Source organism: Cantharellus anzutake, assembly GCF_015039405.1.
Source record: "Cantharellus anzutake strain C23 chromosome Unknown EI90scaffold_12, whole genome shotgun sequence".
NCBI lineage: Eukaryota > Fungi > Basidiomycota > Agaricomycetes > Cantharellales > Hydnaceae > Cantharellus > Cantharellus anzutake.
In genome coordinates this window covers 796258-821766 of record NW_024066962.1, presented here as the reverse complement: position 1 = coordinate 821766, position 25509 = coordinate 796258, and the positions used below count along the sequence as shown (strand labels likewise).

The 25509-nt window shown below is 49.6% G+C and overlaps 9 protein-coding genes across 9 annotated transcripts; 5 read left to right on the top strand and 4 right to left on the bottom strand.

Annotated features, from left to right (window-relative positions):
• Nucleotides 1–657: 657 nt before the first annotated feature.
• Nucleotides 658–2315, top strand: EI90DRAFT_3287740 (uncharacterized protein). Its single transcript, XM_039067071.1, has 2 exons — nucleotides 658–976; nucleotides 1042–2315. The coding sequence occupies exons 1-2, from the start codon at nucleotides 728–730 to the stop codon at nucleotides 2041–2043; spliced, it is 1251 nt and encodes a 416-aa protein (XP_038918881.1). The 5' UTR covers nucleotides 658–727; the 3' UTR covers nucleotides 2044–2315.
• Nucleotides 2316–4832: 2517 nt separating this feature from the next.
• EI90DRAFT_3014445 (uncharacterized protein) lies at nucleotides 4833–5887 on the bottom strand (the record flags this gene model as incomplete). Its single annotated transcript, XM_039056784.1, has 2 exons — nucleotides 4833–5701; nucleotides 5827–5887. 2 exons carry the CDS (start codon nucleotides 5885–5887, stop codon nucleotides 4833–4835), a joined length of 930 nt encoding a protein of 309 aa, XP_038918880.1.
• Nucleotides 5888–6131: 244 nt separating this feature from the next.
• Nucleotides 6132–7034, bottom strand: EI90DRAFT_261627 (uncharacterized protein). The gene is made up of 4 exons (XM_039053340.1): nucleotides 6871–7034; nucleotides 6729–6821; nucleotides 6555–6670; nucleotides 6132–6487 (listed from the first exon to the last, which is right to left on the bottom strand). Exons 2-4 carry the CDS (start codon nucleotides 6763–6765, stop codon nucleotides 6377–6379), a joined length of 264 nt encoding a protein of 87 aa, XP_038918879.1. The 5' UTR covers nucleotides 6766–6821; nucleotides 6871–7034; the 3' UTR covers nucleotides 6132–6376.
• Nucleotides 6627–7419, top strand: EI90DRAFT_262655 (uncharacterized protein). Its single transcript, XM_039053351.1, has 3 exons — nucleotides 6627–6828; nucleotides 6890–7127; nucleotides 7175–7419. Exons 1-3 carry the CDS (start codon nucleotides 6754–6756, stop codon nucleotides 7267–7269), a joined length of 408 nt encoding a protein of 135 aa, XP_038918878.1. The 5' UTR covers nucleotides 6627–6753; the 3' UTR covers nucleotides 7270–7419.
• Nucleotides 7406–8286, top strand: EI90DRAFT_3047250 (uncharacterized protein). The gene has a single exon (XM_039059537.1). The coding sequence runs from the start codon at nucleotides 7623–7625 to the stop codon at nucleotides 7953–7955; it is 333 nt and encodes a 110-aa protein (XP_038918877.1). The 5' UTR covers nucleotides 7406–7622; the 3' UTR covers nucleotides 7956–8286.
• Nucleotides 8287–8591: 305 nt separating this feature from the next.
• Nucleotides 8592–12007, bottom strand: EI90DRAFT_3120088 (uncharacterized protein; the record flags this gene model as incomplete). Its single annotated transcript, XM_039063275.1, has 11 exons — nucleotides 8592–9065; nucleotides 9137–9344; nucleotides 9414–9686; nucleotides 9755–9934; nucleotides 9992–10128; nucleotides 10188–10267; nucleotides 10332–10422; nucleotides 10508–11352; nucleotides 11419–11603; nucleotides 11674–11921; nucleotides 11969–12007. 11 exons carry the CDS (start codon nucleotides 12005–12007, stop codon nucleotides 8592–8594), a joined length of 2760 nt encoding a protein of 919 aa, XP_038918876.1.
• Nucleotides 12008–14973: 2966 nt separating this feature from the next.
• On the top strand, nucleotides 14974–15866 carry EI90DRAFT_262493 (uncharacterized protein). The gene is made up of 4 exons (XM_039053346.1): nucleotides 14974–14976; nucleotides 15057–15261; nucleotides 15334–15437; nucleotides 15487–15866. The coding sequence occupies exons 2-4, from the start codon at nucleotides 15231–15233 to the stop codon at nucleotides 15706–15708; spliced, it is 357 nt and encodes a 118-aa protein (XP_038918875.1). The 5' UTR covers nucleotides 14974–14976; nucleotides 15057–15230; the 3' UTR covers nucleotides 15709–15866.
• Nucleotides 15867–19561: 3695 nt separating this feature from the next.
• Nucleotides 19562–20284, bottom strand: EI90DRAFT_262111 (uncharacterized protein). Its single transcript, XM_039053341.1, has 2 exons — nucleotides 19714–20284; nucleotides 19562–19651 (listed from the first exon to the last, which is right to left on the bottom strand). The coding sequence occupies exons 1-2, from the start codon at nucleotides 20140–20142 to the stop codon at nucleotides 19643–19645; spliced, it is 438 nt and encodes a 145-aa protein (XP_038918874.1). The 5' UTR covers nucleotides 20143–20284; the 3' UTR covers nucleotides 19562–19642.
• A 3857-nt stretch (nucleotides 20285–24141) lies between these two features.
• EI90DRAFT_3287735 (PapD-like protein) lies at nucleotides 24142–25415 on the top strand (the record flags this gene model as incomplete). Its single annotated transcript, XM_039067070.1, has 6 exons — nucleotides 24142–24184; nucleotides 24256–24362; nucleotides 24430–24490; nucleotides 24624–24730; nucleotides 24819–24959; nucleotides 25014–25415. 6 exons carry the CDS (start codon nucleotides 24142–24144, stop codon nucleotides 25245–25247), a joined length of 693 nt encoding a protein of 230 aa, XP_038918873.1. The 3' UTR covers nucleotides 25248–25415.
• Nucleotides 25416–25509: the final 94 nt, after the last annotated feature.

The window sequence follows — 25509 nt, the reverse complement described above, 5'->3', positions numbered from 1 at the left end:
ACGCGGAGTCGACGCGTCCAGAAGCCATGGAAATTGGACACGTCAGCACAAGTGAGTGACAACAGGTAATGACTCTCACTTATTACCAACTTCGAGTAATCGACGCCTAAAAGCTCGATGTTTGTCTTCGCGAATGCCCTCAGTTCTCTTCGTGTTTACACTCGTGAGACTGAAGTCGGTACTATAATATTCTTATTGTGTTCACTTAAGTATCTCATATCTCTACCTAGTAGGTAGAGATACGGTATACCCAATTTAGTTCTCTTCGTATTTACACACTCGCATGAGGAGACGCAGCCGATACCGCATTTTGTTTCTGCCATATTGTTAATGCGCATTTCAATATTCCATGCGTATTTCGGGTACGAAATAGCTCGCAACCGCTTCCACCCTTAGGGGTTCCCCAAATGTAGCCGGTCAGCTCAAGTTAATTTGGTGCGCTAGTTCAAGAAGTTGTACATGAGCCTTCAAGTTATGTTGGCAGGTCCCCGGCGCTTGTGGCAAGCACTGAGAGTCTAGGTTCGCAAGGGCCAACGCGATAGCAAAGCTTCCAGCTTCTCCCATACCAAGTATTGGCTACATGATAGTTCTAACATGTTCGCTTGCGCCACGCACAGCTTCAGAAAACTGAATTTACCGGACTGCTCGGATGCAATCCCGCGGTCACCTGACCATTAGCTCATCAATTAGTCGCAGGTCAAACAGGAACAGAGCCGTCCTGTGGACCATGCCAGCGACCACGGCTGTTAAGCACGCCCAGGCCTCTGGAATGAAGCATCATCAGCGCAACATATCGCATGGCAAGCTGAATCGATCAGCGAGTGCAATTAGATTCCAGGGGGGGCAACTGCCGGGTGTTCATAGCAATTTCGCCGTAACGGCTCTCAAAGCTAAGGAAGATCTTGTAAAGCGCTCGGAGTCCTCAAATACAATAAAGTCGGACCATACGGTGGGCCATAAGGCTGTTGGATTCCATGTTTGTGGCGGTCGTGGCTTATCTCCAACTTATCGCTGATTTCGATTGCTATGTGACTCGTTTAGGGACGTGGGCATCTGGCTCCCCGCAAGACAAGCCATAAGTTAGATAGCTCAAGGAAAGCGAAGTTTCTCATGGCTGCTGAACGGGATGCTAGCCCAGGAGATGAAGAAGAAGATGATGATGATCAGTGGATTTCCAGTGGCGTTGTCACTCCAGATGACAGGGAGCCTGACAAAACTGTCGCCGCCTCTGAGCTCCCTTTTGCTCGCCCCTCCACTCCGAAGGCAACAATGCCGCAGGCTTTTCCTCCAAACTCCCACCCTGTCCCTGCTTCTACCTCCGTGCCTACGGGACTCCCAGATGAATTAAATCAGAAGTTCAGGTCCAATGGGCATAAAACAGCCCCGTCGTCTCGAGCTCCCTCCATTAGAGGTCGGTCCTCTCTGATGCGTCCATTGTCGACCGTTTCTGTTCATGATACCCGTCCGAGCCTCATTCGGACATCATCGTTCACCCCCACAGCACCCCCACTCACTACTACGTCCATTGCGTCCGCACAGATTACGCCTACCAACCCTCAGTTAGATGATTCTATTCCCCCACACCATTATACTCCTATTCATACCTCCCCTCCTGGATCCCCTTCCTCTTCACGAACTAGGCAGCAAGGCTCGAGATCTTCTTTCTTTCGGCGTTCATCTACGTCTTCCTCCCTGCGCTCTTCTTTGACTCTTCCCTCTTTCGCTATACGTGACCGTAAACCTTCCGTTCTCTCAGACGCATCCACCACGGTCCAAAGTGCTAAGCAGTTCCCTCATGCCTCGGCGGCTTTCAACTCTTTATCAGCGATACCTAGAGGGCGCTCAGCTCCCCCACCCCTCGTGTCACATTTCCCTCCCATTCCGGTTCGCACACCTGCAGAAGAGGCATTCGGGCTCTTTCCGCCACCATATCTTGCTGCGCACATGGCTGTGAGAGCGCATGAAAGCCCGCTGCAGGATTCGTTCGCGCGGGTCGTAAGTCTTCGAGTCAAGGGCCATCCTATGGCGATCAGTGGGAATTGATATAGATGCATTAACGATAGACAATGAAACTTGTTTTTTTTTTCATAGCTTCTTGTGTTTCATCAATGGACTCTCAATCGGCGTGTATATATGACCTTAGTCACATAGAAGTTTCTTTCCCCTGGCCCGATTTCTTCGCTGTGCTATTTTTACCTATTTCGCGTGTTTGTGTGTGGCCACCCGTCCATGCTTGTGTTCATGTACAACTATTGCGCAGTCCGGCTGCTTATTATCCACTGGAAGCAATGATTATGCGCAGGCCACGGATGGGCACATTGCAGAATGATTTGTTGAACTCGATCGATCACTTACGCGGAACAACCTACCACTCACTGCGGCGATTGTGAAATCAACGCAAGGTGTTGACGCACTTGATTGCCGATTCTAGTTGCGAGGATAGCATCCCGACGCAAGGAACGATAGCACACATATGGTCACGCGCTAGCTCCTCCATTCACCTGCACATAGAAGATACTACAGGTGCGACATCGATTCGGTAATAATCTTAGTATGGCCCAAGATATATCAATGGCATCACTGTGGGAGGGTAACCTTGCGTAACAGGCTGTCAGCGTCGCTTAAGATAGATGGAACGATTCTCCTGTCATGAGGGATTTGTTTGTCCCTCAAACCTGACACCAGGACGGCCCGGCGAAGTTTCGGTATCCCGTGCCCTTTGCTTTGAGCGATGATAGGCTCCCTTCGCCCCGCCCTCATCACCTTTCTCGTTAGCGTTAGTACACTTTTAGGAGACCCGGACGCAACAGGCAGCATCTCCACCGTTTCTTTCGATTCTTCAGTTGGGGCCGTGGAAAAACAAAATTGATTTCAGCATCCGGATGGCTATAGTCCCTCGTCAAATACCTGATTTGAGATCGCCTCCTGCACGAATTTAATTAGGTCAAAAAGTAACTTTCGCACCCTTTTGAACAAAGAATTGACACGGAGCACCGTCTATTCAAGAATGGCACAGCTGAGCAACTAGTTCGTGTCACAGTGACTACAAGATGGTGATGGATTCCAAACAGCAAAGAACCAGTCACAACAGCATATGGTAGAAGTAGCACGCCGACACATCGATTTGCCTTGGTAGGCGGACAGTGCTGACGTCTCAGATTGCCGCAGAAACTTGATGTGGTCGCAGTTGCGCCTGCCCCACCCTCCGTTTCTTCGCTTGTCAGTCTTTTGCCAACAAAACCATTTGATGGTCCATTCACATGCTGGCGGCTAAAGTTTCAAACTAAAGATCGGAGAACCACCCGGGAGCGGGGAACGATCACAGGGAGGAGGACAAGCGGGCCGGTCGTCAGCACACACTGAACCTGCACCAAAAACCGCGAACATGCATCCAACTAAGGGGATCGCTCGGGCATACAAGTCAACATCATCTTGCGAAAATGTGGCGAGAGAATTGGATGCATTGGCCGATGGCCGTGAAGGCGGATTATGCTCAGGGAACTTGAAACTTGAGCGAAGCATCGGGGATTGTCGCAAATGCCGAAAGCCGCGATATGTAGCCCCGAGGGGAAGAGAAGGGGTAGGAGGCCTACCTCAGCAAACATTTCGTACCACCGAATCTCCTGATCCGTAACGCCGGAGCGGCGAGCGAACCTCATGGCCTCCTCAAAGCGGGCACCATGAAAGCCAGACTGTGCAGCAGGATCATCATCTTCCAGGCCCTATTCCATGTCTACATCACTTGTCCTGGCTGCTTTCTCTCGCACGCAGTGTCTGGTAGCTTCGATGCTCTCACGGATTGCAAGCTTCGCTACACGTTGACAGACCTCAGTTGTATCAGCACCAAAAGACTCGTAGGCGGACGCGACGGGCGACTTGCGGAGGACAGCACGGGGAATAGCAAATCGGGAAGAACCATCAGGTAGAGGATGAAAACATTCTTCTGGGTGTTCATGCTATCCATTTCATGGAGAAGTTGGTTTACTATACGACCTCTAGCGCCACCCGCAATGCGCACCTGTCACCACAAATCTAGGCAGTACCGTCTAACTCATCGATGAATGTTGAACAGTGGCACGAGCCTTGTCAAATACGTCCCACACATTTGCCTCGGATTCAGCAAACCACCTTGAAAGCAACTCAGAACCCTTGAGCAACAGTTAGCGCGTAGGGTGTGGATGCCGATGAAGTTCGCCTCACTCCTTACTAGCGATCGCCTTGGCCAAGAGAGTCTCTCCAGTTCCAGGAAGTACATACAATAACACACCCTTGGATGGAGACAAGCCGTACTTGATGAATCGGTCGTGAGACTGACAGGGTACGTGACAGTTTCCCGGGCCTCACTATTTCTTCAGTTTGACTAGACTTTGGCTGCCGAGATGCCATCCTTTCTTGGCCGCCCCAGCTCTGGAGTAGCCCATGATCTGTCAGAGCTTGGAAGTCGAAAGTGCCACCTTTGTTACATAATGGTCCTAGTTGCTGTTTAAGTGCACGGTTGGCTTATTGGATGATTGTGTTGGAGTTCTGCTCTGTGGGAGGCGTGCATAGCCACCTTCACAAATGAAGGAGAAGAAATCGCAGTTTAGAATCGACTCTTCTGGGGGGCTTGCCTATAGTCGGTCCTGGGACGGAACGTGATTGTTGAAGATCAAGATTAGGGGTGAAGCACAATTTATCAATTGGCGCGCTTAAAACCCACAACTTGAAAGCCTAGCACCGTGGTTTGTTATCCATCTCTCCAATTATTAGATATGTACAATCGTATCGGAATATACAATGCGAGGGCAACAAGCCCTGAACTGCTTAATTATATAAAAGCGAGCACAACAAACTCAAAAGGGTTCCACAATTAAATCGTACTTTCCACCAACCCGACACCAGGACGATCCCGCGGTATGTTTCCTCTCGTTTCGCTTTGAACGACAGCGAGCTTTCTTCTCCAAAGCCCGGGCCACCCGATCGCCCTGCTCATCAGCACGTGCACTCGTCCCTTCAGAATTCTTTGTTCGACGCGCTCCGCACCGGTCCACTTGAGTGGAGGGCATCTCACAAGGAGATTGGACTGGGACCGCCTCCGACACCTCTGTCGGAACCGACGTAAGACTATAACGCTTACGCAATTTCTTCCTGTCGAATGCTTGATTAAGATCGTCTCCCATACGAATCCAATCGGGTCGCAAGGTCACTTTCACCCCCCTCGGGGAAAAGAATTGTTCGTTCCACATTCTGACAACCTCCAACACCTCGAACAGCTTCCGCTTTTTCATGTACTTCTCGATGCGGCGTGAAATGAGGTAGCCTTGAATACTCGTAAATTTGATGACTGGCAGACATAGAGAGAGTGCATGTTTTCCGGGGGGAAGGGTTGCAGTCGTTTGAATATTCTCGAGGAAGGTATACCAATCGTCCAAAGATATGTCCCGTTGCGTAAGAATCACGTCTGGGAAAACAGGTGGAAAAGACTCTGAGAGCCAATGCGAGTTGGACTTGATGAGTATTGGCGCGAATCGACCTGGCCCTCCAGGAGCAAGGTTCACGTCTCTGCCCCAACATTCCGGAGCTCGAGGAGCGTCGGCAGCTTCGGCACCCTTTTTAGAGCAGCCTTTTCCAATGACTCGACCACCTTGGGCTAGGACACTTTCGCTCGGATAGAGACCATTGTCCCCCGAGCGAGGAAAGTTGGTGGCCACTTCAGAAACATCTACGACGAAGGCGAAACTTTAGACAGCAGTCACTTTACGGGCTAGCTACAGTCCTCACAGTCACTGGAAGGCCTTGATCCATTGGTCCTGAATGAGGGGGACCGGTAGGGGGGAGGAGGCACACCCTCGACTGAAGGCGACACTACATCAGTTTCGTACTCCTTGTTGGCCGAAGCTTGGATCATCACAGATCGCCTAAGAGCCCAAAGACAGAGGCTACAAGCACAACCTACTGCGAAGGAACAGACCCATCATTTATACCATGTTTCCTTGGCGCGAAGTGGCTGTGATCATCCGAAAGCTCCCCGGGTTTCGAGTAGTTGTGCTTCCTCGGATTACGTCGCATGATTCACGAGAACCGCAAAACAGTACTATATAAGTTGACTGCGGCGCCAGAGTGAAAGATGCGCAGGTGTGTGTGGCATTAGAGTGGCTTCCACGCAGTGGATACTATACAAAAGCCAGAGGCCGTGGACGCGCCAACGAATCATTACCCGCACAATCAACATTACGGAAGATCCGGCTACGATCAGTAAACTACAGCACAGCGCGGTCTTCCATTGCGGACGCGCGCCAATCTACTGTGAAGGAAGGTAACAAACTATCGACACCAACAGGATGCAACAAAATGTGACGCACAGATTATCGTTGAAAACAAAGCTCCGTTGACACACCTACGTCCTTTGCTCATACTTCTCCTGGGCAACATGCCGTTTCCACGCTTCTTCTGGTGTCTTCTTCTTCTGCCGTGACTCCTCAATGTGTTGCGATGTTCGTTCAATGCGCTGAACGTCATTCAAAAAGCCTCCTGGGTCAACATTCCCCACCCTTATGAACGCATTGGCAACCGACCTCTTTCCGCAAGCACATAATCAACTTTTGCTTCACATCGTTGCACCCTCCCAGATATTTGGCAAAAAACCCGCTATCTCTACATTTCCCAAGCTCATCGGCAATGTCCCTACATGCTGAATGGCATTCCCGGGGTTAAGGCCGTACTTTGCCAGTGAGATCGAAGCTGCAAACCTTCCAGATTTCGAGGATTCGAAAGATGTGGGTGCATTTTCACCGGTCGATATTGTTCATATTTGTAGCGGAGTTGGCCGAATTCATTTCATGCTACGCTGTGAGTTCAACCCTCGCCAACCTGTCATACAATGCAGCTCACTTGGAATCTAATGCCTTAGGAAGCACTACGTGGCCGGACAGGCAGAACGTTGTTCCAACGGGGGGGCTTCGACATCATCGACAATCCGCCGCACTTCCTCCTGGTCCTGCTTATCATTCGATCTGGCGTGCTGGGGTTTCTTCACCGAGTTCGAGGGCTCGGGCGTTCGTCAAGAACGGGCTCGCGATGGTTCACACTTCCTCAAAGTCACCCTCTCGGACAATACATTCATCTCCCCTACAATCATGTCATCTACAGTAGGTTCAATCTGGCTGGCCGTTCGACAAGCGTGTTTAGAGGCGAGAAGGTCAATGGCCAGGATCTAAATACTCCCGATGGTATTCGAGAAGACAGAGCGGCCGCCAAGTTATCCTGGCCGGAGGAAATGCGGTCCAGTGAGCTGGATATTATTAAGAAGGCAACGGAAATCGGTAAAATCAACGAACTGGTGAAGGATCACATCTCCACGATGCTCGGCGACATAGATCCTCCGCACGTAACATGTTCGACGAGGCTCATCCGAGAATTTCTGGGTCTGGCAATGACCGGTGCACGATTGCTTCGGGTCGTCATACCCGAACGTTTGAATTATCTCAAGTATCTGAATGAGGAAGACATGTTAATTTGGACTGCTTTCTCTGTAAGGTGCCTTTGTAATCTTTGCGCTATCCCTCAGCACTCATCCAGTGGCAGGTCACTGGGTGCTGTGGGACAATGGGATCCAGCACGGGAACATCAACGTGGGCAGCTTGATGTCCAAACCAGACACGAGGCGAGGGGTTGTTATCGACTTCGACCTCGCTCGATTGGACGGACAGAGTGAGAAATCAAGTGGAAAGGTCAACACTGGAAATCTGCCATTCATGGCTCTGGAGCTACTAGGTTTTGATGTACTTGCATGGAGAAGGGTGGTGATGGTCAAATCCACACCATCAGTCCCCATCCTTTGTTATCATAGTTCGGGCACCCAGCCACCTGTTTTACTTCCAAGGTGTTCGAAGAAACGAAGAACCTTCTCAGGGAGGTTCGCCTTCACAAGGGATTCAGGAAATCGGCTGCTGTACTTCGCCACCACTGCGTCATAGAGCGCCTTCGGCAAGCGAACGCTGATGATCCCCCGGCTGAGCCCCCAGTTGAAAATCCTTTGGCAGAGCTCTTTGGCATACCCACTCAGGAGCCGAAAGTAATAGTATACCAGGAACCCTTGGCGAAGGAATCATTCATCCAAGTATATGCGCTGCTCATTCAAGGTCTTCCAGAGTCCAAGAGGGAGGAAATGATAGAACTTGTAGCAGAATTCCAGATCGCTCGCGCCCAGTTCCGTGACCTTGAACCTCACAGTTGGTGTGTACATTATCTGAATGCTCGCATCACATTACAATGGAATTACTTCCCCTAATGGAACCATGTGCTTATGCAGGCGGCAGGGGTTTCCCCATATGCGCAAATATAATATAGAAACGGAGGTAAGAACCTTGAACAAAAAGGAGAGAGAAAAAAGTGAAGAACAAAAGGATAAAGCAAAAAGCTAGGTAACTCCAGAAGTGGTATCATATTCCGTGCATAAAAAAAACTATGACACAGGGACTCGCAGCAGGGGGGATTGTGAAAGTGTATGACCAGGCGATAAGAAATGAACCCACACAAACAAATGACGCAACGCGATGCGCACCGGGACCAAAGAGATAACCTATACAGGTCCAACGCCACCACATCAATCGCTACGTTCGCTCTGACGTCGTTACGCCTCCATACCAGGTCCCGTCCGGCGGTCCTCTCTCCACTGACAGCTTCCCTTTCTTATCCAACTTTGCAAACTCACAGCTTGCATCCACTCCTTCACTCTTGATCCTCTCCACCTCAAGCCTTCCAATCCCCAACTCGTCATCCGCAATCCAAATGATCGGTGGCTTCTTCCATAGCGCAGGATGATCGAACGCACGCTCATGGAGCTCAGACGTGTTTCCGTAATGGGCCCCGGCGAACTCATTTTCTTGGTTCACGATATGGGCGAGGGTAGATGTGGTAGGGACAACGGCGATTTCAGCTTGGTCGGTCAGCGGTTTGGATACGGGGTTTGTTGTGGAGGGCGTTTGACTTTGTAGGTACGACGAGCGAGTATAAAGAATGCGATTTCTGGGGAAACGGCGGGAGAGCCAATATTGAGCAGCAATCGTAATAAAAAAAGCGACCGCCTATACAAGCAATCAAGAAAATGTTTCGGAGTGGGAATTCAGCACCGCAACAAGGAGTTGGCGCAGCTTACCATTAGAATGCAACCCGCAAGATCTGTCTTATCTGTCTGCGTCCGCTGCGAGTACGACAAGGAGAACAAAACCGCCAAAAAAAACTCCTCAACATACAATGTTATAAATACAGTCTTAAGCGCCTTCAAGTAGAACAATCCGCCTGTCTCCCCCGAATCGGGTTGGTCGGCACACCAAATGAGCAAGTACTTGCAAGCGACATACAGCCTTGAACGAGCACCAGCCAAAAAGGGTCAGAACGCAACGTCCAAGTCACAGAACAAGAAAAATGCTCACAGCGCAAATCCCACCATGCCCACAACGATAATGAGAGGCTGAACAGTCGAATAAGCCACACACCAGCAAACAAACAAACTTATTGCAGGCCATATAGTACTCCACTCAAACGTATCCATCTGCGTCTCACTAAGCCAATACTTCCTTGGAATCTTACCACGCAAGATAGGACGGGAGAAACCACGCAAGATGGGACGGAGGAACCAGTACTGGAGTGTCGGGACGACCCGTGAATAGCCCCCAGCTGCAGCAGTCCATATCGACCCAGCAAGACTAATCATTGCCAATATCGTATCAGAGAAAGTATATCGTTGAAAGAAAAACGAGGACTAGAGACTCACAAAGTCAGGAACAATATAGAACCAGCAGGCAGGTTCACCGCAAGCGACGTCGGCAATTGTTTAGCTGTCTCCCCAACATTCGCTAACGCGGGGACCAATCCCGACGCGAGTGAACAGACCAATAAAGCGTTGAACAATAGGAACACCCAGTAACGTTGGAATAACCTCAGTTGAATCTCGCTATGAAAAAAAATTATCAAAGTGAGCCTGTGTTGTTTGGTGAGGAGAGGGACAAACCTGTACTGAGGAACACCTTGCAACTTCACCAGTCCTCGTATCGTGAAGTCGAAAATGAAAGGCCACACGTGAACCAAAACGAGGGGTATCACTGCCTTTAAAATCCCAATTACAGCTACATCGTCCAGAGAAATAAGCTATTGAAAGGGCCTCCGGCATCAAAGGAGCAGAACGTACAGCCCGGCATTTTGCAAACCCAACTTAGCCACCCAACCGTAGAGCAGAGCGCATCAATATTGGAAATAAAACCAGCGAGGAAGAAGGGTATGGGCCAGACTGTGCGCAAAAAGAAATGCATAGTTTAGCTCCATGAAAAGAACGAAGAAGATCCAATACGCACAAACGACCAACACGATGGTCAACAACCAACTAACAATATTCCTCATCTTTCGGTCATACGCATTTATCGACGTATTGTTCCACACAATGTCCTAGAAAAAAAACCGGCCCAAAAATAAAGCGTTGCTTTCTAGCCAATACAAAAGAAAAGAAAAAGGCCAGCCACAAATAGCTCACCTCAGGCACAACTTCAATCCTTGAATCAACCAGCCTCATGCCCAGACCCCTGCCTTCGGCCCTAATCAACCTCGCGAACAGATGTGCCTCATGCTGACTCGAAAACCTAATCCATGCCGTGTTCCCAATCTTCACTTGACCTCCCTTTCCCTTATCTCCTTCGCCGCCACTTTCCTTACCCTCGCCAGCACCATCGGCTTTCTGCAGCATCGCCTCCACCCTCAATCGTTCCAGCTTCTCGTTCTTCTCCTTAATGTGTCTGAGCGCGCTCCTCAAAGTCCTCTTCTCCCCAAATAGTCCCCAAAACCCCCCTCTCCACTTTGGCCTATCCTTAGGCTTAACATATTCATCAATAAAATCATCACTAGCCGTCCTTCCACCGCCTTCCAATCCTTCTTCAGGCTCATAAGCCACAACTCTTCCCTTCACACGAGGACTTTTCCCCTTCCGTTCATTCTTCGCTGCAAGAGCCAGCAAGGACGCCTCAGCGCCTTCAAGTAGTTCACACTCGGCATTGCGTTGATCGTAAACCTGTTCGATTTGCTTCATGTTCGTCCGCGAAAACCAAATCGCTTGAACGGTTGATACTGCACCCCCAGCTGCACCTCCCACGCCTGCTGTGTCCGCGCTTGCCCCCGCAGCACTAGCGCCATTGTTGGAATGGCTGGTGGTAAGTTTCGTAACGAGTTGTGCTATTGCCTCTTCAGAGAGATATTGGGGAGACAAATTCATCACCATCACTGTGCGTGTGCGTGCGAGGGATGCACGCGAGGTGGATGTTAACCATTTTTGACGTTCTTCATCCAGATGAACAAACTCGGTAGAGATGAGATAGAGGGTCCAGACTAAAAAAACAAAAACAGCCTTCAGCGTTAAGTCGATGATTGAAAGAAATAAAAACAATGACGCACAAATGAGAACGATCGCAATGATATAGTATGGGGTATGACGAATGAATTGGTCAGGGCTGATATTTCCGAATGTGAGGAGGTCAACGCCTTCCACGCCACGATGGGAGGTAACAGCGACGGGGACAAGCACAGCACATGTCAAGATGGCGTAAGGACCGAGAAGATACAGTCCAAAAACCTTAATACTGTCACAGAAGAGGAGGATAGAGGACATATAAGCTAGTTAAACAGGAAAGAAGTGAGACGCAGACTCACAAACGGACAAAGAAATAAGCATCAAGTCCATTCGTGACGATTATCATTTCGTCAGGTGTTTCCAGTATTGTTTTCCACCATGAAAATACACCGTCCGGAAGAGGATGGGGCTGTTTTCCGAGAACTGCAAGTTCAACTCTTGGTTGAAAGACGCGTCGAAATCGTTTACGTTTGTAGAAGAGGCGCCATCCTCCTGTGAACGCTGCTACTGCCAGGAGGCCGATGACAAGTGCAGAGGTAAATTGACCCTGTGAATTGAAATGAGAGTAAGCTGGGGCGTGAGGAAGGAGCTTACGGTGGTTTGTGGAGTCGTATTATCGTCTGTCGAACTCATCGTTAAGCAGCAGGTCTAGTAGGTCGGATTTAAGATTCTTATAAGACGGGGGGAGTACAGGCGAGGTGATCCCTGCAAGCAAAGAAGAGAACCAACACAGAAACCGGTTTTGGGTTGTTGCAAGTGCGCAGCAAATGAGGGAAATCATCCCATAATGCTGATTGAATGGCCTGAGCGCTTCTTTCCCCTCCTAATAATAATAGGGCCAAACCTTAAGGGCCTAGTAGGAAACAACCAGATTGAATTGGCCAATCTTCACAGGCTAGGCTAATGAAAGAGGCCCCTGATCAACCGATCAGAAAGTGGGAAGATCAATTGATAATCTGTTTTTCATGACGGCATCTCGCGGTAGCGTTCATGTCGTGCCTGATCTTCTTCTGTGACTATAGGCAGGGCTCCAAATGACTTCGTAACAATACTGTGGCAACCTGACAGATTGATCAGTCCTCGCCAGGAAAGACACAAACATGAAGTGAGGAAACAACGAATTCTAACCCAGGTTGCTACCAGGCATACGGATACAACCACTCCCCCTTCATTGTTTGACAACGAATGGTACTTCCCGTTGGATTTTCCATAAGATGTTGGTGCGGCTTGCAATCTACGTTATAGGCGGAATCGTCTTTCTGACTACCTGTGCTTCTCCCTCAATAGCCGCTGGGATGGAGATGTCACACGATGTCACTTGCCTTCATGTAACGCTGGAGATTTGCAGTTTGCAGTTAAGGACACAGTACAGCCCCATGGCGGGACCCCTATCTTTCCCATCAAACATAAATGCATCGAGCATGAGATATCGATGATACCAGTAGAAAACGAGTCGCACCTACTTCTGGAAAACTAGAAAAGCAGCCAAATGATTTTATGGCTGTGAAGCGCTCCGCAGCATCCCTCAAAGACGAGGCCAAATCACCAATTCATCGTGAACGGGGCTATTGAGAGAGTAAAGTTTTCCAAAAAGCGGGGGTGATGAAAATGCAATAGTCAGGGTCGCGGTTCGCTGGGGCTTGGGCAATGCCAGCAAATAGACAATCGAACCATGACTGTTGGCCTGCGCGATTGAAGTTCTGCCGGTGCCACCCATAGCAGTAGCTGGTTCTCGCTATCCCCGGTATTGCGACACCAGACCACGACACACTCATTGAGACCAACCCTCTAAGGCATGTCCGTGTGCCCGTGAGGTGCCCCGGCTAAGAACCAGAATACCTACGGAAGCACACCACAAGGGAAATTTCCTGAAACGATGCCAACGCATTATTGAGAACTGTATTCCGCCTCCTTGGTCTCTCAAGTGGGGCCAATCGATCTCGAACTTAGTCTTCTGTAGCGCGCCAGGATTTCATATCGAAGACCATCGAGAATGAAACACAACTTGTTTGAGGCGCTCCGCACATGGCATTGCCTCTTCCATTGACGCGCCATAGGACTTCCCCAAAACCCACGCAAACCGGCTGTAGCATTGACAACTGTGAGAATTGGAAGTCGTTGTGTTTCCCCCGACTGCCAGGATCGAGATCATGGACCTTTCCCTTTAGAGCTTCGCCCTTTCCTCGTGAGTCGTAATGACATGGTTGACAACGGACAAAGAGAACTTTAGGCGCGATCCAATGTCCAGCATGGACAAGCGCACAACACGGATTGATTACGTAAGATGAGTGATCGCAACGATCCTGCATGAGAACAGGGATCGCGCACATAGGACCGCCAGCTGAGTGCCTGTCCTTAACTGTAAGCTGCAAATCTCCAGCCTCGTTACAAGAAGGCAAGTGACATTTCGTCCCAGCGGCTATGTATTGAAGGAGAAGCACAGGTGGCCAGAGACGGTTCCGCCTATAGCTCGAATCACAAGCCGCACGAACACCCTAAGTGTTAGAAATGCGAGTCACTGGAGATATCCAGGACGTATGTGGAGGATAATGTGGAGGACATGACTAAGCGCCTGCGTTTAGTTACAGTTTTTCTTGCTTCAGCGGTTCACTCGCAGTCCAGAAATGGGGGGTTGCCATATTTGGAACGCCGCGTTTACTGTACAGTACCCACATGACCAACTACCGGCTGGGTCCTGAGCGTGACACAAAATTTTCAACCGGCGACTCAGTTTGATGCGTGACACCCAACCGGCCAGCCGGGCCCCAAAAGGGAGGCAGTGCTAATTTCGGGAAAATGGCTGAGCCTGATGAGGTTGCTTTGGCTCCCTCCGACCTTGGTCATGGAATGCGAGCTAGAAAAACACACAATTTGGACGAGGTGGCTATTTTTCGTTTCGGAACATACCAATTACCCGAAAAAGAAAATTTGATATTGCCTTTGCATAGCCACAAGTGAATGAGCATTTTGGCGTGACATGGGTTGCCGCCGGAGTAAGACATGGCTGTACTACCGGGCTGATCGCGAGATGCCGCATGTTGATGAAAAATAGATTCTGTACCAGCGATAGTTGGAAATCGCCCCTTCAGTTTAGCGCTATTACATATTGTTGGGAGGGGAAAGAAGCGCTCAGGCATAGGGAGGTTTGCGACCGCGCGGTGGGGTTGTTCGTGAGGAAATTTGTATCCGGTGCGACTACTGGACTTATCCAGAGCTCCAAATTCTTATGACGTAAACCAGCGTGACTGGACAAATGACATAAAATGGACAAGCCTGGTATCGAACCCAGGACTTCTAGCGTGCATCCATACACTACTCGCCCGTTATGCCAGGGGGGGGGTACCCCTTCCCTGATGGTTTGGGAGATCACTTGATCCCTTCCTCCAACAGTTCGTGGGCCATTCAATCGGCATCCATGCATGGGGTTGGTTCTACTCGCTCGTCGCGTACTTGCAACGACCCAGAACTGGTTTCTGCATTGGTTCTCTTCTTCGCTGCAAGGATCACCTCGCCTGTACTCTCCCCAGTCTCTAACTACTCGTCCTGCTCCTACTGCTCAACAATGAGTTCGACAGACGACAATACGACTCCAAAAACTAATCGTAAGCTCCTTCACGCCCAACTTACTCCTCACGTACTATCATCTCAACTTTCGTGTCCAATTCGCCTCTGCACTTGGTAGCAGCGTTCACAGGAGGGTGACTCCTCTTCTACAAACGTAAACGATTCCAACGCGTCCTTCAACCAAGAGTTGAACTTGCAGTTTTCGGAAAACGGCCTGATCCTCTTCCGGATGGTGTGTTTTCATGGTGGAAAACAATACCGAATGCACCTGACAAAACGATAATCGTCGCGAATGGTCTTGATGCTTATTTCTTTGTCCGTTTGTGAGTCTGCATTTCACTTTAACCATGCCTCATAGCTTATACGTCGGTAATTTCTATCCTCCTCTGTGACAGTGTTGAAGTTTTTGGGTTGTCACGGTGTAGAGCGACCACCAGAATCCATTTCTCAATATGGCGCGGGTTCCTCGAGTCTTTTCCAGTTCATATTTCCAATCCAGGTATTTAGCCCGCGGTTCCATGTGTCTGATCCTTGTTCTCATGCAGTAGATAAGATATTGGGTCAGACGTCTCTATGATGTTCCGCCCTCACCAAACGATACCCGTCTCCGGGGCTTGTGTTGCATGCCTGAGCTCTTTCCGTTGTTTTGTCCGTTGCCAGCCATGCTGTTGCGGGGAAGCTTTCTAGGAGAAAGGTCTATCGCTCGGCAGCCGAAGGTGATACAGCGATTTCAGTTCTCAATGCTACAACTAGTTTGCGTTCTCCACTAGGAGGTGCGGCGGGCGGTGCACTCTCCATCTTCAAAAGGGCTGGAGTTGGCAATGAATTAGAGGACCAATGCTCACGCTGGATTGTGTCACGTAGAAGTTCAGGGAGAATAGGCCGATTTGGGCAAATATGGTGGTGCCGTGACCGACGTAGTTGCCACCATTAAGCCCTATGATGCGTCAACGAAAGAGGGAAAGCCATGAGCAAGTTATGCTCATTCTCGATATCGTTGGCACATGAAGTCCTCGCACACTGCAAAGATTAACTCCGAAATCAATCGGAGACTCGTGTAAATCGAAAAACGATCGGCTCTCATAAATGGAGTCCCATTTGAGGGACCAAGTAAGCTGAAGACAGATCTCGATAACCCATTGGCATCGTTTCCTCATTGTATCCTTTCTTGTTCTTGGCCGAGCAGCTCAGGACAAACTCAACAAATTGTCGGCCATGGAAAATGATTCAATTCTTGGTAGACTCCTATATCCTGATGTTGCCCACTGTGACTCAATCAAGACATGCCTGGAAGGCACTAGGATCGGTCTTACCGAGCGTATCGCGGCCCGGTGTCGAGCAACGGGAAAGAGAGAACCGGCTGACGCTGCTGACTGCTATGGTTAGCACTGACAGGACTTCAATCTTGCACACAATTGTAAAGAGGGGGCTATCTTGTTTCCTCAGGGCAGGTAACAGTCGCGGTCCGATTGTCTATTTGGTGGCATTGCCCAAACCATGACCCTGATTACTGCGTTTTCATTATCCCCCTCTCTCAACGGCCCCATTTACGATGCAGTTCAAGGAATTGGTGGCTTGGCCTCGTCTTTGAGAAATTTGATGCTGTGGAGCGCTCCACAGCCAAACAATCACTTGGCTGCTTTTCGGATGTGGCCTAGTATCATCAATCTTTCGATGCATGTATGTTTAATGGGGAAGATCACCATGAGGCTGTACTATGCCCTTAACTGCAAGCTGCACAGCTCCAGTGCGACATCGTGTGACATCTCGGGCGTTTCGTCCCAGCGGCTATATATTTCATGAAGGAGAAGCACAAGGGCCAGAAAGCGAGGGCTCACAGAGACGACTCCCCCTGTATTTTGAAGCAGGTTCCCCTCAAACTCAATGGCGAAGCTTGTGGCGCCCTCGGCGCTTAAGTGAAACTTATAGACACAGGGAAGAAGTGCTATCAATCAAAGTACTATGCAGAATCGGCCCCTCCAAACAAATCCCCCCCAAGTTGAGCCAATTACAAGCCGCGTGGATTTGTTGTGGCGAATCCAGGGCTGGGTTCGAATCTAGTTGCGTCCGGGCCCGCATTAAGGGGGGATGATTCAACTCCTTCGCCGCGTGCTTGCAATCCAAACCCGTCAGGGGTGTTTCTTCACCTGCAGGAATCACCTCAGCTCCTCTCCCCAGTCTTTTCCAACTTCAACTTGCTGCTCGTCCTCTTGCTCCTACTGTTCAACAATAAGTTCGACCGATGACAACACGACTTCAGAAACCACCATAAGCTCGGGTCCTCCACACACCCCAAGGTACTCACTATCATCCCACACTTACAGTGTTTCGAGCCGTCTTCCAGCCAAGTGTTGAATTTGCCGTTCCCAGAAAACGGCCTGCTGAAAACACTTGCAAAAGGATAATCGTCATGAATGGACTTGATTATTATTATTATTTCTTCGTTCGTTTGAGTCTTTTTATCCCAATGAAGGATCATTGCTGCATCGTCCCAGCCCATAGCGTCTCACTAATTAGATCACAATATGGAAGACAAGTTATGGCATTCATCTCCCCGTGAAGAAACTCCGCAAGTCCGACTGCCCTGCAGGCTTCGCTTGCTTACTTTTTGTGGTTTTGCTTGGTCTAGAGGGTCGTTTTCCACTTGTTCGGTCGCCCTGAAGATCGTCCTGCGTTGCTGTCCTTTTCTGTGGGACAGTTGTTGATGGCTCAGGGACGGTGAACGATGTTGAGTCTTTCCCAAAGTTCCTCCAGTTTTGTCCCTTCACTGGATGCGTCCTCCCTCGTTCGTGTGTTGTCGGCCTCTGAGAAGCAGTACCAGTGAGAGAAAACTTCAGTGCCGGCCGGCCGAAAGGTGTCTGTCGTGGAATGGGTACACTGGCTGAGGACTTAGCTTGCTCAGGTGTAATCTGCGATGAGGGATGATTCAGAGCAGAGATGCTAGAATTCACTTTGGAGCAGAAAGAAGGGGGCTTTGCCGATGTTGGGAATGGATCTATTCGGCAACCATCTTCGGGGACGTCCTCACGACTCTGGCGTGAATAATTTTTGAATAGGCGACCACGAGCTATGGTCTTGATCGCCCGGCTACCACCATGCTTAAAGTCAGCAGGGATGTTTTCGTCCCCATTGAGCATCCGAATATTCTGCTCATGTGATTTACGAAGCTCCTCATGAGCAATTGATTGCTGCACCACAGCAAGGAGGGACATCATGTACGGTGGTGGCTTCCTTGCAAGTACTAGATATTTTCTTGCATCGTCGTCCTTCATCGCAAAGTCGACTGCGTATTGGTACCGTTCTCTATTGAGGGTACGTTTCGCTCCGGAATACCAACCGCGTGTGGGTGGAGAGCGATTGCGGCTGTCACCACCGCCACCATCACTGATGCCTGAATCTGGGAAGTCACCGGATCCTCTTGTTCTATGGGGACGTCCGTCCGAACGGTATGACCCTTCATCTGAGAAGTAACCATCACCGGGGTGATACGGCCCATCGGGGTAAAGGGGCACTAGGGGCTCTTCAGGATGATTTTCGTCGATGTCATCGTCCGAACGGTATGACCCTTCATCTGAGAAGGAATCATTACCGAAGTGATACGGCCCATCGGGGTAAAGAGGCCTCAGGGGCCCTTCAGGACGATCTTCGCCGATGTCATCGTCCGAACGGTATGACCCTTCATCTGAGAAGGAATCATTACCGAAGTGATACGGCTCATCGGGGTAAAGAGGCCTCAGGGGCTCTTCAGGATGATCTTCGATGTCATCGTCGGGACGGGATGACTCTTCATCTGAGGAATCACCACCGTTGTGGTTTAGCCCATCAGGATGATGAGGCCAGGGATGGGCAGGTACCAGAGACTCTTCAGGACGATCTTCGTCGATGTCATCGTCCGAACGGTACGGCTCTTCATTTGAGAAGGAATCGTCACTTCGGTGATATGGCGAACTTAGACCATGGGGGTGATGAGGCCAGAGACGGGCAGGTACCAGGGACTCTTCAAGATGATCTTCGTCAATGTCATCGTCCCAACGGTATGACTCTTCATCTAATGAATCATCGCTGAAGCGACACGACGAATTTAGCCCATCGGGGTGATGAACCCAGGGACGGATGGGTGCCAGTAGACTCCTGTAAGGCCTGATAGGCATCGGGAGTTCGTCCCTGTCCCTTGTATTAGTGTCAGGGTATAGCTCCTGGTCGATGTAGAGAAAGTATGGCAGGCGGGAAGACGTGTTATCGAGGGGAGTGGGGAAAAGATCAGGATACGAAGGATGCAGGAATTTTAGGATATTGGTAGCTCGTTGTGGCGGGAGCAGATTATCCGTTACCTCTAATCGATCCTGAGAATCCCAACCTGGAATCCTTGGCGAAACGCAACGAGTACGACGGAGGTCTAAATAAAATAAACAAGTGAAAGGAGATGATTGGTCAGTGAACAGAAGAAAACTCGGTGGCCGACGCGGACTATCTGGCCACTTGAACAAAAAGAGGGAGGTGAAATTAAGAGGTAACGTACCAACCAAAAACAGCAGTGGCCATTTCCCTAATGCTCTGCAGACTCTATTGTCAATACCCCAACATCCCAACAGGTACAACATCCGAAGTCTCCAAAGTCCCACAAGCTTCTTCTTCCCCTCTCCTTTCCCCGCCACGGGCCCTTCATCCTCATCCTTCACCACACCTAAACTCCTTGACAATACATCAATCCCCCTATACGAAACTTTAGTCCCAGAAATATCCAGGGACGTCAGATTATGCAAATCCTTCAATACCACGATACTCTCATCATCCACGCGGGTCGAATGAGACAAATTGGCGATCGTCAGTAAGGAGAATCGAGGTGTAGGGACGATCGTTTGGAATTTGAGTACGTGCGGATCTTCCAAGGGGATTTGAATCATGCCAAACTGCTTCGGAAGCATGCTTGGGTGAAGGAGAGATATAACATGGAACCACAAATCCGGATGGGAGCCTTTACTCGTAGGAGACCAAGTAACATCCGAAGGATTATACGTAGGATAGTAAAGACTTTCTAGTAGATCAGGTGTCTGACCTATCTGGGATTGAGAACCACCGACACTTTGAAACGATTTCGATTCCGATTCCGATTCCAAATTCGAGTGTGAGCCTGCCACTTTGTCGACATCCTCTGAGTCCGACGCCTTCACTGAAGTGGTACCGCCAGACGCCCTTGTGAACATGAACCCCTCGATCTCTTCAGGGAGTTCCACATGGTACCCACTCCCCACTAATGACCGAATAACAAAATATCCAAGAGAAGGCACAGGCAACCTCGGTGGTACCTTACTTCTACGCTTAACCCCCGGGCCCGAGCCGTGCTTACATCTACCAGCCTGAATCCCCTTGAAATCACTTCCTCGTACTACTACAGTAGCACACGTACACGCTTCATAAGGAAGAGCAGTCACTCGACGTGGCTTGATAACCGAGCTCACAATATTTACACCAGCTTCATCAGTCGTGACGGTCTTAGGAACAGACTTTTGAAGGTAAAGACGGCGCTGCATAACAAAAACAATCACAGCACCAGCTAGATGACACTAACGCGCTTTTACCCTCTATCAGTTAAGTATAGATGGCTAGGAAGGAATGAAAAAGCGTTCGCGTTCGCGTCCGACGTCACGCATTCAGATATGTATTACCTGCACTGCAGGTCACTCTGCCTCCCCCATAATTATGTAAAACGTGCCACTTTTGCTTACGTGTTGTATTCCGCATTGTATTACCTGCACAGCCGTCCGGGTGAAATTACGCCATTTCTGCCACTTGTGCTGACGTGTTCATTTTCCATTTAGGTTTCATGACCTTGTGACTTTTATATTTATAACGTACAATTGGTAGACAAATCAAGTGAGTCACGCTGAAGATTGGCAAAACCCAATGTGAGCGTCACCTACGAATCTCTGAGGCTTGATTTTGGGCTCTTTTGGTAGAGGAGAATTAGATCTATCCACGTACCGAGTTTAGGGGTGAATGCCCAACTACTTCAGGAGTTAATATGAAGAACTCTGCCCTTCGCAATGTCAGCGCTTAGTCCAAGCACACCTGAATGCGCGCCCAGCGCTTACCTGGCCAAAATTCCCCTTACTTGTATCTGCACCCCTACCTGCCTTACTCGTCGTGCTAGGCTGCGTCCGATGACACAGCCACAGCCTGCATCTGCTAAAATACTGTGTCGTACTCATGAATTGGCATGTCAGCCTGCGATGCGGCCCATTCTTGAAGGGATGCAGCAGACACATGCCCAACTGCGCAGCTCTTGGTCCAACCCCCCCACTGCTGCTGCACCCCCGCTTGCCCTGCCGCATGGGCGCTTTGGGCAAGGGAAGGAGATTTATTAGTCGATACTATTGACCAATTTTCAGTGCGCTTGTCTTATCCTCATTTGTACACTTGTCCCCCCCCAAGTCGCTGTCCTGATGTCCTCTTTCTGCTCCCCATTTTCCTATTTGTTTCCTATTATCCGGAACACTTCCGCTATTGTCTCCACACACTTGACATAGCCCGATGCCATGATTCGGGATCTCTCCTGAGCATAGAACATCTATGCACTCTTTTTGTGTGGAATAATGATTTAATCATGGTTCACTTTTTTCTGTACAACTGACTAGGGTGTTGAAAAGCAGTGCAGGTCAGCGCGTGCGAAGGCACGCACTCTAGTGTGGGAATCTTAGTCCATATTTATATTAGGCTTTGATGGCTACGGTAAGGATAGACCATACTTGTACCATACTGGTGCAGATACGTTTAGCTGTTCTTCTTCTTGTGATCAAGTACGATCTATACATTGCGTCGATGGCGTGTGTCAGCATCATCCAAAATTTGGAAGAAAAGTTTACTTGCACCTCTGCACTGCTGCAGAGTTCACGGCCCGCTTGCAATCGTGCTGGTTAGGGACCCTTTAAATCGGGAGCAGGTGCGTTCTGCATTAGTTGTTACTGGCCCAACATCGAGCTATCGACCTTCCTGACTATCATGCATGCTCAATTGGTCGTGCGCGCATCGCTTATGAAGAATTTTTCGTTTACACCCCACCTCGGTTCATGCACATTGTGCAACGGAACTAAGGTGAATTTCACTCACTGTTTCTTTCCAAAGATCCTCTTGTGTACTCAGGATATCGTTCATACGAAGTCATTGTGTCGCCAAACCCGATGATGCATAACTGGCTTAAGCGCCTACCTCCGTGCTTCAGACCATTTTGACCTGGTCAGAATCACGATCTGACCGGATCTGATCAGTGGCCCTACAGTGTCTTGTGCAACACTCGATTCTACAGCTTGAATCGGACAGAGTCAGCCAGGCCGGCTGCGTGAGTCGCTAGAATGCTGCCTCTTAACACGCTCGAAAGTCCGATCTCGATACCCGTGCTGTCCACGCTGAGGGATGTCTGAATCCGCTCAACGCCCTCCACACGTTTCTGGATTTTTCAGTGACTCCCAACTTAACCTTGGTTTTCCTCATGCAGATCGTTCGTCCTGAGGCATTCCATAACAGCGGCGACGTCCACCACGATCGGGTCAGATGGCTCACGGGATCCGGTCCAGAGCCCCTGGTGCACTCGCAGAGATCGTCCCTGCACGCTCGTTTCGCTGGGTTCTTCAACAGTTGGGCCGTACACCAGCGACCAAATCGCCCAACCCACCACTCCTTGCCCCTGAACGGGATATTGACTGAGCGCTCGAGCAACGCCCAAACCTAACACGGTTCCTGAACGGTGGCATCCGCACAGTCCTGAAACGCCAAGGCCTCAACGTGGCTCCCTTACTGGAGCGCGCAAACGCACTACATATCAGATGGCGATCGAAGGACAATGATGATTTACTTCAAGTTGGTCTTCCAAACTGTAGCCTCTGCCGTCAATCCCGGTCCTATTCCTATTCCAAATCTCGACGCGATCCCGAATCAGCTTCTATCATTGCTACAGGTTTATGAGGTTTGTAAAAGAACCCTTTATCGACGATCGTTAAGGATATGTCGCTCGCAATATTCCCTTTATCTGCAACCTGTGCAGGCAGTTCCGCAGTAATGACGAAGGCTTCCAGGGATTCAGTAAGGGGGGCATTACTCAAGGAACGCAATCGCCGTTGTCCTTTTCACCCGAAATGCTTGTAAGCACAGTGTGTGAGTACGACACCTAATGATACTTTGATATCATGCTCAGCTATAACAGTTGTCATCGATGGCTAGAACAGTGTCTTTGCTCACGGCCAACTATACTGTAAGGTCAGTTTAGGTGCCGACCTGGTTGGCTGTTCAATCCTCGATCTGGCAGAATCGTAGACTGTACGGAGCCAGCATTCAGCAGTTAGTGAGGAGAAGAGTAAAGAACCCTTTCCGCACCATACATATGTAAATACAACTGTTGTACATTATTCAAAATGGGTAGTATGTAAAGAAGTGCACAAAGCGCACATCACCACTCTACCATCTATCCCAGCGCTGTCAAAAGTGCGAGCTCAGGATCGCATCATGCTGCTCATTAAAAATGAGAAACCGTCAGCTGTAGCTAACGTCGTCTTCTCAGGCTTACTCCTAGCAATGCAAGAGGGGAGACCGAAGGGTTAATATGCCCCACTGAGATGTCGGATACCATGTATTAGTGTGGTATCCGCATCTACAGGCCGAGTCCTTAGATACATAGTCAGACGCCGCTTGCATCGTCCACCAAAGCAGGAGAGAAAAGTGAGGCTGAACTCGAACCAAGGAACAAGGGCGCATTGCCCCCAACGCCACTCGTAACCTTAATTAAGTTACTATGGCGTCGCGACGCCTTTCCCCCAAAACGCGATTGTACGGTCCGGGTTTTCCAGCCGAGTGGATTTACCCCTGACCGCCTGTAGCGTTGGGCTGTCAATTTCAACAGAAGGTTCCAATGCCTTGCATCTCATAGTTTCCGCCTACGCGCATTTACAGCAAGGTGCAAAAAAATCGGTGCGCCCGATTTGGATGAGTGGCCATCCAAAAATGGCAACAAATAAATGATGATTGAGCAAATAGATATGGTCACATGACCCATTTAGTCATTCATCTGTGCCGTGTTTGCACCTTGCTGTAATGTCCTATGAAATCCGTCTGCACCCCCAGATCTCTTATGCAGCGGATTTACACCAGCTCCTTCGTTTGACAGCCGTAATTTGAATTTGCAAGGGCCAATATATATAGCCGGACCATCCTCCATGTCCACACACCTCAACCCGTCGAGCCAGCTCGGCTTCACCAGTGAGTCTATCGCATGGGATACTACCGTTGCGCCGTCCAGACGCTCACATTTCCTATTCCCCATTCCCCAGTCTTGGGTCATCAAGGGTCCCTCACCCAAACGATAACTAGAACCCTTACAATCACGAATCCGAATGAGCTACCGATAGCTTTCAAGGTCAAGAACACTGCGCCAAAGGTCCGTTCAACATGAGTGTCAGCTTTCTGTGTGTGGCGGCGCCAAGCGCTTTCACGTGTTAACGTAGTCGTATTTCGTCCTTCCGAACTCTGGCCGTGTTGAATCTGGCCAAAGTGTCGATCTCTCCGGTATGTACTGGCTCCATACGGTTTCCCCCCACTCTGCTCTTTTCCACTGTTTCAATCTTGGTTGCTGATGGTGAGAATTTGCCGACGACGCCCGCACGCAACCTGCACGCAACTTGCATGCTTCATCCTGCAGTCAGCCTGAAGGAGGTACCTCTATTAAATGCAAAGTGCAAAGACAAGTTCCTAATACAGTCGACTTTGATAACACCGGAACGAGAATCAGTCCCATTTGGAGATCTGGTGAGCCCTAAATAATTCCGCACCGAGAATCATATTTCTTAATACCAATTACATTTTACCTTGTTGGTTGACGACCGACGACCATCAGTGGACTGGATGGGGGACGGATGATGCTACTAAGATCTACCAGCAAAAGCTTCGTGTCGTGCACCTCCCAGTAGAGGAAGCGCCAATTCCAGAAGATGCGACTGAACAACCCAGCATGGTGGGGTCCGACGGTGATGCTTCAGTTCGTTAGTTTACCTCGTCAATGCTTTTCGGAGTAGCTGAGACATTCGAACAGCAATTCGACACAATCAGAGATATATCGACGGATGACCATCCAGCTGCTTCAGAACTCATAGAGGCTGGTGACCTGCCTACTCCAGAACCCCAGCGAGTTTTACCCTCACTGCCCGCCCCTGAGCGCTCGGCGTCTCTCATGTATCCTGTGCTACAATTGAACTTTGGAGCGAATTTGCTCGGCGCCATTCTTCTATTGGTCCTTTACATACTTCTTGTCCCAGATTCCTGTTAATTTAGTGAATATCAAGCTCTTGTAGGAAAGGTTAGAAACAATGTTGAACGTATCGTGGGATACCCAGGCCAGATAAACAGCTGGAGGGCCCCGGCACGCCCGAGCCATAAATGCTTATGTATATTACGTATACACACGTACTGGCATGGTATATTCAGCGCTTGCACCAGTCCCAGTCCCCTTGGAGTTATTTCCTCGTACTACTGCAGTAGCTCACGTACACGCAAATGCCTCATAAGGAAGAACCAGTCACTTGACGTGG

Coding starts and splice junctions, on each gene's coding strand:
- EI90DRAFT_262111 (XM_039053341.1), bottom strand. CDS start 20,142: ATGTTCACAAGGGCGTCTGGCGGTACCACTTCAGTGAAGGCGTCGGAC.
- EI90DRAFT_262655 (XM_039053351.1), top strand. CDS start 6,754: ATGTGGGTGCATTTTCACCGGTCGATATTGTTCATATTTGTAGCGGAG. Junction 6,829..6,889: donor AATTCATTTCATGCTACGCT/GTGAGTTCAACC, acceptor CTAATGCCTTAG/GAAGCACTACGTGGCCGGAC. Junction 7,128..7,174: donor CTACAATCATGTCATCTACA/GTAGGTTCAATC, acceptor TTTAGAGGCGAG/AAGGTCAATGGCCAGGATCT.
- EI90DRAFT_261627 (XM_039053340.1), bottom strand. CDS start 6,765: ATGCACCCACATCTTTCGAATCCTCGAAATCTGGAAG. Junction 6,671..6,728: donor GAATCCTCGAAATCTGGAAG/GTTTGCAGCTTC, acceptor AATGCCATTCAG/CATGTAGGGACATTGCCGAT. Junction 6,488..6,554: donor TTATGTGCTTGCGGAAAGAG/GTCGGTTGCCAA, acceptor AATGACGTTCAG/CGCATTGAACGAACATCGCA.
- EI90DRAFT_262493 (XM_039053346.1), top strand. CDS start 15,231: ATGGTCTTGATGCTTATTTCTTTGTCCGTTT. Junction 15,262..15,333: donor GCTTATTTCTTTGTCCGTTT/GTGAGTCTGCAT, acceptor CCTCTGTGACAG/TGTTGAAGTTTTTGGGTTGT. Junction 15,438..15,486: donor AGTTCATATTTCCAATCCAG/GTATTTAGCCCG, acceptor CTCATGCAGTAG/ATAAGATATTGGGTCAGACG.
- EI90DRAFT_3287740 (XM_039067071.1), top strand. CDS start 728: ATGCCAGCGACCACGGCTGTTAAGCACGCCCAGGCCTCTGGAATGAAG. Junction 977..1,041: donor ATAAGGCTGTTGGATTCCAT/GTTTGTGGCGGT, acceptor TGACTCGTTTAG/GGACGTGGGCATCTGGCTCC.
- EI90DRAFT_3047250 (XM_039059537.1), top strand. CDS start 7,623: ATGTCCAAACCAGACACGAGGCGAGGGGTTGTTATCGACTTCGACCTC.